The sequence below is a fragment of the Ricinus communis genome, chromosome 10, assembly GCF_019578655.1.
Source record: "Ricinus communis isolate WT05 ecotype wild-type chromosome 10, ASM1957865v1, whole genome shotgun sequence".
Classification (NCBI taxonomy): Eukaryota; Viridiplantae; Streptophyta; class Magnoliopsida; order Malpighiales; family Euphorbiaceae; genus Ricinus; species Ricinus communis.
This window is the reverse complement of record NC_063265.1, coordinates 14,990,643-15,001,530: the sequence shown is the minus strand read 5'-3', so window position 1 is coordinate 15,001,530 and position 10,888 is coordinate 14,990,643. Positions and strand designations below refer to the sequence as shown.

Below are 10,888 nucleotides of genomic sequence, written 5' to 3'. Positions count from 1 at the left end.
ATAGGATAACCGTTCGATAAGGATACAACCAGATATCTATATAGACGTTCAAGACGCCGTCGTTTCAGCTCAGTCGATTAAGCTTTTGCCTTTGTTTTTTCTCCATAATATGTATTTTCTCGTATCCAATTAATTATGATTTTTAATGTAATATGACTAGTTGGACTTAATATATTCTCCTAAATTTGCAATTATATAAATTCTTATAGACTCTATTTTATTATATTATTTATAATAAAATTAAATTATATAGCTATATAAGTTATTTATTAAATATTATATTTAAAATAATTAATATAAATACTATATTTATTAAATAACACTAAAATAAATAAATTTATATATTAATTTTTGATTTAATTTTCTATTATCAATGTAATAAATCAAATTTATCTATAATTACTAAAAACAAATAAATCCCGAAATTTTTTATTATATCCTCTTGCTCACAAAATCTATTATATATCAAATATTAGTTGATATTATATAGAAAATAAAGTTTCTTTTAGCTTAATTATAATTTTATGATATACAATGCATTAAATAAAATTCTTTTATTATATTTTATAAAAATTTAATGTAAGACTTCTATACATCTTTTTAACATGCACCGACTTACTTGCCATCATGGGAGAACATTTACTAACAATAGAGAATCCAACTCTGAATGCCTATGTTCACCTTTTGTTTTTGTCGAAAGCAGAATTTCATTCAAGTAGAAGGATTTACAGGCAATGAAGATAGCCAGCCACAGCAACTGAGCTTGCCTATCATTACTGAATGCAAAATCCATCAGGGCTCGTTTTGGCAACATATGCTCAACCCAGTTACATGACCTAGGAACAAAAGAAAACTCTATTAACGTAAAATCATTCATTAAAAGCTAGACAATCATCCACAGTACCCTGCACTTCTGATTGAAATGAGAGGCCATGCTTAACTGCATCAATCACATTTCGAGTTCCCTTCAAAAATAAGAGCATATCTCTGGTGGTTTTCGGTAAGAACTAAAGCTTCCCTTAACGCCATGGCTTCCAACAAGGCCGGGTTAGAAATATGGTGGACCTAATGAGCAGGAAAACGCCAAAACCAGATCGTTGCTGCTTCTAGCTGCAACTCCAATAGATCCCAAGGACCGAGCTTTTGTAGATGCTAGCTCCATCAAAGTTGCACTTCACTATTCCTGTAGGTGGAGGAGACCAGACTTTCTGAATCGAAGTTTGCAACCCTGGGGATTGCCTGGAAACAATTTTTCATGAGCTGAAATTCAGAAACTGCTCTAAGGACCGTGGCATTTGGATGCCAATTATCTCTGCTGAAAAGAGAGGTACTGAGAACCTTCTGGATTGACCATAGAAGTTGGATGGCCAGTACCAGTTTTATCCTCACTATCAGGCAGGTCTTTGAAGGACAACCGCAGTTGGTCCCAGATGTCCAAAAAAGTATTGCCAATAATCTGTTCTTCTTTCTCAGCCCAAACGGGGAAGACAACCATGCTGCCCTAGCTCTGTTACAATGGAAGAGAACATGCACATCCGATTCTTCCTGAGAACATTCATGGCACACCTTTGACACATTACTTATCCTCCTGTTAAATTCCTAGCAGTAGGCAAACTCTCATTTAAGCACCGCCGTCTTGATTCTAGGCGGGCAGCTATTAGACGAAACCTCTTTCCACAATAACCTGCATTTCTTCAGTCAATAATACTACGAGTAATTTGAAAGAATGACAGTAGCCATCACAATATTCTGTAAAAAATAATATCTGTAGAGGTTTCTCATACATGTCCAAAACAAATTATATGCTTCATTTCTTCACCAAGGAATATCCTCAATGTTAAGACTTCTCCTAACGCATATGTGTACAAAACTTAAAATAATTAATTAAGAATATGATCAAACATCTTAATTTGTTGCTAATTTTGTCAACAAATTAAATTTTTATGTGAATAAAAGCTCAATTTGTCCAATTAAATTAACTCTCGATCCATTTTATTCATAGCTTATCAATTTTGCAGTTTAATCACTGAATGATAAAAATGCAATATGTTGGGTAGAGAAAAAGAATATATAGAGAGAGGGAGAAAATTGTTATTTAGATCATGAGTAACTTTTAGTTTTTTTAATATAATATTCGAGATCCAATTTTATTTTACTGAATGTAATTTTATTCTTTTCTTTCTGAGAATTTTAAGAGATTAAATTCAGATATTTCTGGTCTAATAAATTAAGAAAGAAACAAGGGAAAAACGGATATATATGTCAGTGAAACTCTTAAGAATTTTGACATATAATGTATTTTCACTTCTCCTGCACTACTGCCACGTTTAATGGCTTTTGTCCGATGTTTTTGTGTTAGCTGAATGATGTCTTGTCCAATATATAACCGCACATGTTGTCACAAAAGCTTCTTCCTGCTCTTACCATTTTCCAACCATGGAACCCTTATCCCTTCCACTTCTTCTCTTACTTTTCTTTCTCTGCTTCTGTCTCTATCTTCGCTCTTCGCAAAACAAACCAACCAAGAACGGCTTCAAAAACTACCCTATACTAGGAGCTTTACCTGATTTCTTGAAAAACCGCCACCGTTTTCTTGATTGGACAACTGAAGTTCTCAGCTGCTGTCCGACCAACACCTCTGTCTTTCGCCGTCCCGGTAAAGTCCATGGAGTCATCACTGCGAACCCTTTAAACGTTGAACATATTCTCAAGACTAAGTTTGAGAACTACCCAAAGGGAGAACGGTTCATATCCCTTCTCGAAGACTTTCTTGGCCAAGGAATCTTCAACACTGATGGAGAACTGTGGAGAGTCCAAAGGAAGACGGCAAGCTATGAGTTCAACACCAAGTCACTTAGAAACTTTGCCATGGAAAATGTTAAGGTTGAGCTTTCGACAAGACTGGTCCCAATCCTTGCAAGAGCTTCAGGAATGAACCAAGTGTTGGATTTGCAAGAGATGTTAGAGAGATTTGCGTTTGATAATATATGTAAACTTGCTTTTAATGTTGATCCTGGCTGCCTTGGGGGCGATGGAACTGCTTGTGGTGAGTTTATGCAGGCCTTTGAAGAAGCTACCACTCTCAGCTCCGCAAGATTCATGTATGCTCTTCCATTCTTGTGGAAATTCAACAAGTTCTTCCTTTTAGGACCAGAAAGAACACTCAAAAGATCAATTAAGATCGTCCATGAATTCGCCGATGAGATCATACAGTCGAGACTAGCTCAAAATAGGGACAAGCAAGACCAAGATCTACTGTCTCGTTTCATCGGAGACGGGGACAACTCGCTAGATTTCCTTAGAGATATTGTTATAAGCTTCATTCTTGCAGGCAGAGACACCACATCTTCAGCTTTGAGCTGGTTCTTTTGGCAACTGTCGTTAAACCCACATGTAGAAAGAAAAATACTGGAAGAACTTGAAGCCATCAGAGCGAGAAACGGCAAAAACATTGGTGAAACTTACAGCTTCGAAGAACTGCGGGATATGCATTATCTACAAGCGGCTATTTCAGAAACGTTAAGATTGTATCCACCTGTACCAGTGGACACAAAAGCTTGCAAGAATGATGACTATTTGCCGGACGGCACGTTTGTGGGAAAGCGTTGGTTTATAACATACCACACATATGCAATGGGCAGAATGGAGAGTATATGGGGCAAGAATTGCTGCGAATTTGTGCCTGAAAGATGGCTAGACGATGGGATTTGCAGACAAGAGAGCCCATTTAAGTTTCCAGTGTTCCATGCTGGGCCAAGAATGTGTTTAGGTAAAGATATGGCCTATATTCAAATGAAATCCATAGCAGCTTCTGTGGTAGAGAGGTTCCATATTGATGTACAGAACAAAGACAAATGCCCCGAGCATCTGTTGGCTATGACTCTGAGGATGAAGGATGGGTTGCACGTGAAGGTGAAGGAAAGATGTAGCTCTGATTATAGAGCTCCAAGAATTTGAGTATACAGTGTAGAGAATAATACATTTTAGCATTTTTTTTAATTTATGGATATTGTTAATGTCTACATTTAAATTTGTGAAGAAAGCTGTTCAATGTTACTGAAGGTACAGCCATATATTCCTAATTATTTTAACAATAATTTGTAGTTTTTTGTCTGTTTTAAATTCAATTTTCCTATTAGTGTTAGGCCCATGAAATGACAATTAATAAGTAAAAATATATAACTCTATAATAATAAATAAATAAACCAGATTCATTCCTTATTAAATCTCACTCAAATCTAATTCTCCTTTTCTAGATGGTGTCGTTGATGGATAGGACAGCGCCAGTTTGAGTTGGGGAGCTGATATTCCATGTATTTTTTATTTGAAAAATAAAATATTATTTGTTAAACTATATTAATATAAAATTTTAATCTTTAATTTTTATAAGAAAATTATTAAAAAAGAAATACATATGGATTGCAATTTTCCGTACTGTCATGTTTTTTTAATTACTTTTATAAAAATTTAAATTTTAAAAATTTAAAATCTTAAAACTCATAGTTTTTATAAATTATTTTTTAAATATTTATTAATTAATTAGAAAACTGATTATTATTTAATAAGGAAATTAATTTATTATTATATTATTTTATAGGATTAAAACGAGTCTTTAATTAGAAATATAATTTAATATTAATAAATTAATAAAAAATTATAAAATTATATAAATACTTAAATCATATGAAGCCAAAAGTAAATACATATGTCAAGATAATAATTTTATATATATTGATTCTTCTGAAAAGATTAAGGGCGGTATTAGGATAAAATAAAAAAATAGGAGTTTAATTATGCTTCTTCAAATGGTTAAGAATTTTTTTGTTCCTTTGCCAAAAGTAAATATATTTCTCGATAAAAAGGCTTAGACGAGAGAAAAAGAAAAAGAAAAAACTAATGGTGGACCGTGGAATGATAAACATCCTTAACAGCTTTTGAGCCTTTTGTATTTCTTTATTCTTTACACAGAAGACAGAACTGAAAATTCAATCAACAATTATCACTCGCTACTTTTTAATCCACAAAAAGATCTTTCAAGAACACTTAACACTACTATGTACAGTACCTAATACCCACCAAAATCAAACTCTTAAAACTTTCTCAATGCTTGTTCAAGAACTCTCACATGGCAACACTTAATCAGTCTACTTGCTTTCTCTCTCTTTCTTCTCATAAGCTTTTCTTAAATCAAGAAGAATGCAAGATTGTCTCCAATACCCATCACTACCGACCTCGAAAAGATTTCAACTTTTGTATCTGTTCTGCCAAGAAATCCAGGTTCTTGTTCTTGCTTCTTGTTTTCTCAATTATTTGATATGTGGGTGTGCTTATTTTGATTTTGTTTGTTAATTTATTAGTGTTTGTATTGGTTTGGTGGATTTAGGGGAGGGAGAAAGGTAAAGAGCAATGTAGAGCTTTGCAATGACATCAGAGAGTTTGTATCAGCTGTTGGACTTCCACAGGGTCATGTTCCCTCAATGAAGGAGCTTTCTGATCATGGAAGGTTGGTCTCTATAGTTCCTTCTTGTTTTACTTCATTTCTGATTCTTTGTAGCTAACTGAACTCCTTCCTTACTATCTTCCCTCATGTATGCGTGCTTCATGCTTGTTTTGTTTTGTCTTGTCACAAATAGATATTAAATTGATACCAACGCGGTAACAAAATGAATTCTGTATATTTGTTATTTCAACTTTATATGGATAAAGAAAGAAAGAAAGAGAAAAGAAACCTATTCTTATATATGTATGTGCAGTTGTCTTCAAGAGATAGTTCTAATATTTGACTTTTCTCGCAATTCTCCTTTTCAAATCTTCAATAGGAATGATCTTGCACATATTGTGAGGCGGAGAGGATATAAATTAATAAGAGAACTGCTTTCGAACTCTGTCGAATCAGAACTTGGTGGGTCCAATATAAAGAAAAGCGTTGATGAAGTAAAGGACACAATCACTGATAGCATATATATATCAGAAGGTCAATATCTGGTTCTCTTATCTATATATTCAGATTGTTATTTTAAGCTCCATTTTTTCTGATAGTCTCATGTAATTTAGAGGGTCAGGATGGGAAGGTGGAAGATGTTATTGAAGAGAGTGCTTTGTCTACTGAAGTCCTCATCAAGGATCATTCTGACAGTGCCAGCATAAATCCTGAATGCAATTCCAGTGTCAACAATTGCATGCCCATAGAATCATCACTTGATGTGTCACTAAACGAGGTTAAAAGCATGGACAACATCAATACCTCTTCAACACCCTCATTCAATATAGAAAAACAGGATCAGGGGGTTCAACTTGGTGCTGAAGACATTGCCTTGCCAGCACCCTCTGATTTTGTAGAACCACAAGATAGGGAGGTCTTAAACATGGCTGAAGTCAATCCCTTGCCAACTGAAGTTTTAATTACGGATAATTCTCATGGTAGTTTGAATGGGTATTCTGGTCCCAATTCTAATACCAAAACCTGTTCGCCTGTAAAAGCTTTAGATAATGCCTCATTAGAGGAAAAGGCCTTAAACATAGCAATAGATCAGGATGAGAAGGTCAATAGTATGGCTGAAGTCATTTCATTGAGGAGTGAAGTATCAAACTTGGAATATCCTGCCAATGATGGTAGCATGGTTCTTGGTCTCAACTACAGCAATCGTAATAGCATGCCTGTGGATCCCGCAGCCAATTCATTATTGGAGGATAAGGTGGCAAAGTTTATTCAGAGTGGTGACTTGGACGCCATCGAGGGTAAGATGATTGCTATTTCTATTTCAGCGCCAGTTGAAGTTCATTGATCTTCTTTATCTATATTTATTTTGTTACTTGGGAAATTGAAGCTGAGTCTATGGAGATACTTGATGATCAGATAATGTCTATGCCATATTAGATGAGACTGCTGAAGAAAGCAAGGGATCTAGTGAACCAGAGAATGAGACTGAGATTCAGTCAGAAACCCCTACTTCAGAAAATGATAAACATGCTGATAATGGAAGTAATGCTCCTTTGGCATTGAATGGGAGTATATCAATATCCAAGGATGTCAGCCCTCCTATGAGGGCAAACCACCCTGTTAGGTTGGTATTTCTCAACGTATCAAAGCCCTAACTGGTTTATGTTTATCACTGTATGCCTTAATGCTCAGAGTGGTTTAAATTAATTTTGCTTGGCTTAATCTGTTCATGTATAGGGTATCATGTGTCACTTGCTGTTTATTTATTCCAACTTTTTTTTTTGATATGGTGATTTTAAGGTATGCTTCTAGTTTGTTTAAGCAATTATAACACCAATCATTCAAATTTATTGAGAAGCTTTTAGGACTGCAACAAGTTTCTTGCCTTTTCTTTTTCCAATGCACACTCTTTGAGTAATAAAAAGACTAATAAACTTAAAAAAGAGAAAGAAAACATTGAAGAGTTGTTCTTATGGTTAGGGGTCTGCAAAAGGAGTATTAAATATCTCTGACTTTCTTTTTATTTCTGTCCTTTTGGGACCAATGGAGTGGGATTTCCAATTTTGTAGTTTATGTTACTTTTTTCAGCACATAATTGGTGTTATTACGACCTTCTTCCTCCTAATCCGTCTTTTTTACTTTTCAAATATTTGTAGGAATGATGAGTTGCCAGCTGAAGGTCTAGCCAGTTTTAATGTTGACAAGGATTTGGATGTAGAGGTTGGTTTAATATTTTGATTGTTATTTTTACAACTTCACTGATTTCTGCTTCTTTTGAGTTTAAATTGGTTTTGATACAGATAAGCAAAAGAGAGAATCATGTTGAGATTAATCATCTCAAATTCATGCTGGTACCAATATTTATATATATTTTCCTTAAACCTGCATGTCTTCTAGTTCTAAGATGATGAAGCCTCATTGCTAACTTGTTGCATCTTTTGATTACTTTAGCATCAAAAAGAGTTGGAACTGTCACATTTGAAGGAACAAATTGAGAAGGAAAAAGTAAGTTAGCTACTGCAGCGTGGCCAATATCTTGTGTATTTTTGTCCGCTATTAAATATTTAGAAGCTGATATTTTTACTCCAAAGTTTGGTGTTGTTGCACTATTGACTCCTATTTCATGTACCACAGGTTTAGTTCTTTTCGCAACAAATATACTGTTCTCCAGCAGCTGAATTGTTTCACTTTTTTATTTTGGCCTATAGATTGCTTTATCTGATTTACAAAACAAGGCTGAAATGGAGATTAAGAAAGCCCAAAAACTTATTTCAGAAAAAGATGCTGAACTGCTTGCTGCTGAAGAAAGCCTTTCTGGATTAATGGAGGTATGACTATGAATACGTTTTGGTCTATTGTCAAATTGGTTTGGTTGGTTGGTTGTTGAAGGTGCAAAATATGTTCTCTAAGAGATTTGATAAATACTGTTGATATGACATCATAGGGTGAAATTAATATAAGAGTTTGAGAACATAGGGGAATTATTATTTCTTTGTGCGTAGTCCAAATAATCCCAAGACATTCTAGAGCCCCATTGATTTCTATAGCATTAGAGAAATGTCAGACCAATTTTAGACCCTCAAAACAAAGGATATACTTGTTTTTACTCTTTATCTTTATTGATTTGGTTTCTGAAAACTATCAATTTGGGATTAGTACATTATTGTTGTTAATTGGGTGTCACGTTTTATTAGGTTAAGATCCAATACAATGGGGATGGTGAAATTGTGGAAGTGGCAGGCAGCTTCAATGGTTGGCATCATCGAATTAAAATGGATCCTCAGCCATCTTCTAGTGTCAGAGATCCTGCTGCATCAAGGTCATTAAATGTCTTTTCTTTTGTGATGAATTGCCCATGAAATTACAATTCTTGTTTATTTTCATTTTTAAGATTTTTAATTTTGAGTTACCTGGGTTCTGGAAATTAATCTGTTACAAGTTGATTTTCACTAATGTCTTTCTATATGGCTGCTCCTTTTATTCGTCGGAAGTTGGACCACTATTACTCGCATAACTTATCAAACCCATTTTATTTTAGCTTAATTCTCTTTTTTTCTCTTGTGGAAAAAAAAAAAAGAAGGCTGGCTGTGAAATGTTCTCATAATATGAAATAATTCTGGAAATTAATCAAGTTTTGGGGATGCTGATGTAAAAAAATAGTAAACCAGAACACAAGCAGAATATTGTTTTTCTTTTTGTTTCTTGTTTAGAGCAAAAGAATTTTGTAGTTTATAGTATGGTCCTACTATCCCATTTTTTGTTATATAGGAACTAGATAGATGTGGATAAGTAAGCCCTTGACCCTTCTCTTCTAGTCTGGTCCTAATATTCCTAAAAGCTATGCTGGGAAGAGGAAGCTCAAAACCTGTCTTCACCTCTTTTCTTTTCTCGTCTTCTTTCCCTCTCATTTTTCTTCAGTCTTGAGAATAATAAACTCACTAGGGCGGCGTGTTTTTGCAGGAAATCTAAACTTTGGTCGATTATGCTGTGGCTATATCCTGGTGTCTATGAGGTATGAACATCTTCTGCCAAATTGTAATTCTACAACTCATTCCTTATATTTATCTCTGAAAAAAGAGAAAAATTTAGACATGGGTATGTTTCCTACTGATTTGATTTTGGTTAATAAATTCATTCAACTTGTACATGAACTGCTTGATTATTGCCTTATTGCTGCTGAAGTGGCAGAGCTCAAAAGGCAAATAGCAAAGATTCCCTAATCACGTGCATAACATAATGTTCTCTTCTTTTCTATTCTGCTGTCATACTTTGTCAATGGCCTGATCTAGAATCATCCCAGCTAAACTGCTGTATATTTTATCTTGTGTAACTGTTCTCTAATTTGGCATATTACAATTGTAGATAAAATTCATTGTTGATGGCCACTGGACGATTGATCCTCAAGGAGAGATGGTTACCAGGGGAGGAATTTGTAACAATGTTCTCCGAGTTATTGGATGAATGTATATTGCACCTTTCTTCATGCTTGGAAGACAATCTAGTCTTTTATCAAATCTTAAGGTATAAACAATGTAGTTACTTCTCAGATTCCCTCAAGCATTTTAAAAACGAATTCAAGGATGGTGAGCCTTTCAGGTTAAGGTAGCAGATTAAAAACTGAATCTGAGACCCTTAATCAACAGGATCTAAGTGTTGCTGAAGGCTTGAGAACAATTAGATGTTGTAGGTCCACCAATAGTTGGCCACCAGGGAAATATGGCCCCTAATTTTGTAATAAATTTATGCCCAAGTGTCATATTCTCACTTTTCTTTACTTCTTATTTGTAGCGTCAAATGCCAATAAATCAGTTCAAGTGTCGGTACCATCAGCCGGGAGAAAGGCATTAAACTGCAGAGCCCGTATACAAAATAGAAGAAATAAGCATGCAAGATTTTGTACATTCTGGAATAATGTTCATACTATGCTAATGGTCTTAGCCTTGCAGTGTATAAAGTTTTATACCGGCAGCTCAGCATCTATTGCTACAAAAACCTTGGGCAGCTGCAAAACAATATCTGGGGCTTGCTATGGAGAGAGATTAAAAGTTGATGCACTGCACAAGTTACCATGTATTCGGTGCTAGAAAGCCTGGACTAGGTGGAGTTAAATGTAGGAATTTTTGGAAAGTCTCCTAGTTACAATTAGATTTGCTGAATTAAGTAAAAGAGCAGTTCTTGTCTAGTTGATACTGATGTACATTTAGAATTTAGCAAGAACCGGTTTAGTGGAGATTTGGAGTAGAGGACCATCTTTGGAATTCTTGATCTGATTTTTTGCCCTTCTGTAACTTTTCCTTTCCTACTACTTTTCTGTTTTCAAGTAGATTATCATGCTGATGGAAGAATCATGTGTAGCTCTTAACTAGTGTTGTAATATAAAAGTGCCTTTATAGCTAGAAAATTCAGATATTCCATTTCGGCTAAATTGATTGTACTGGACTCTTGCTT

The 10,888-nt window shown here is 34.7% G+C and overlaps 2 protein-coding genes across 3 annotated transcripts; both read left to right on the top strand.

Moving 5' to 3' along the window:
• The first annotated feature begins 2,327 nt into the window (after window positions 1-2,327).
• Window positions 2,328-4,097, top strand: LOC8283993 (cytochrome P450 94B3). The gene has a single exon (XM_002519431.4). It carries the CDS (start codon window positions 2,437-2,439, stop codon window positions 3,955-3,957), a length of 1,521 nt encoding a protein of 506 aa, XP_002519477.1. The 5' UTR covers window positions 2,328-2,436; the 3' UTR covers window positions 3,958-4,097.
• A 786-nt stretch (window positions 4,098-4,883) lies between these two features.
• On the top strand, window positions 4,884-10,865 carry LOC8283994 (protein PTST homolog 3, chloroplastic). 2 transcript variants are annotated; one of them, XM_015719404.3, is made up of 13 exons: window positions 4,884-5,277; window positions 5,384-5,503; window positions 5,820-5,974; window positions 6,055-6,738; window positions 6,878-7,064; window positions 7,597-7,660; window positions 7,741-7,791; window positions 7,892-7,945; window positions 8,149-8,268; window positions 8,635-8,759; window positions 9,401-9,452; window positions 9,803-9,961; window positions 10,229-10,865. In XM_015719404.3, the coding sequence occupies exons 1-12, from the start codon at window positions 5,126-5,128 to the stop codon at window positions 9,899-9,901; spliced, it is 1,863 nt and encodes a 620-aa protein (XP_015574890.1). In that variant the 5' UTR covers window positions 4,884-5,125; the 3' UTR covers window positions 9,902-9,961; window positions 10,229-10,865. The 2 variants fall into 2 exon arrangements, with proteins under 2 accessions (XP_015574890.1, XP_015574889.1); XM_015719403.3 differs by having other exon boundaries at window positions 4,885-5,277; window positions 6,857-7,064.
• The last annotated feature ends 23 nt before the right edge of the window (window positions 10,866-10,888 follow it).

Excerpts from the sequence above, each read along its gene's own strand:
- LOC8283993 (XM_002519431.4), top strand. The coding sequence starts at position 2,437 with ATGGAACCCTTATCCCTTCCACTTCTTCTCTTACTTTTCTTTCTCTGC.
- LOC8283994 (XM_015719403.3), top strand. The coding sequence starts at position 5,126 with ATGGCAACACTTAATCAGTCTACTTGCTTTCTCTCTCTTTCTTCTCAT. Across the intron at positions 5,975-6,054 it reads TAGCATATATATATCAGAAG|AGGGTCAGGATGGGAAGGTG; the intron begins GTCAATATCTGG and ends CATGTAATTTAG. Across the intron at positions 7,065-7,596 it reads AGGGCAAACCACCCTGTTAG|GAATGATGAGTTGCCAGCTG; the intron begins GTTGGTATTTCT and ends AAATATTTGTAG.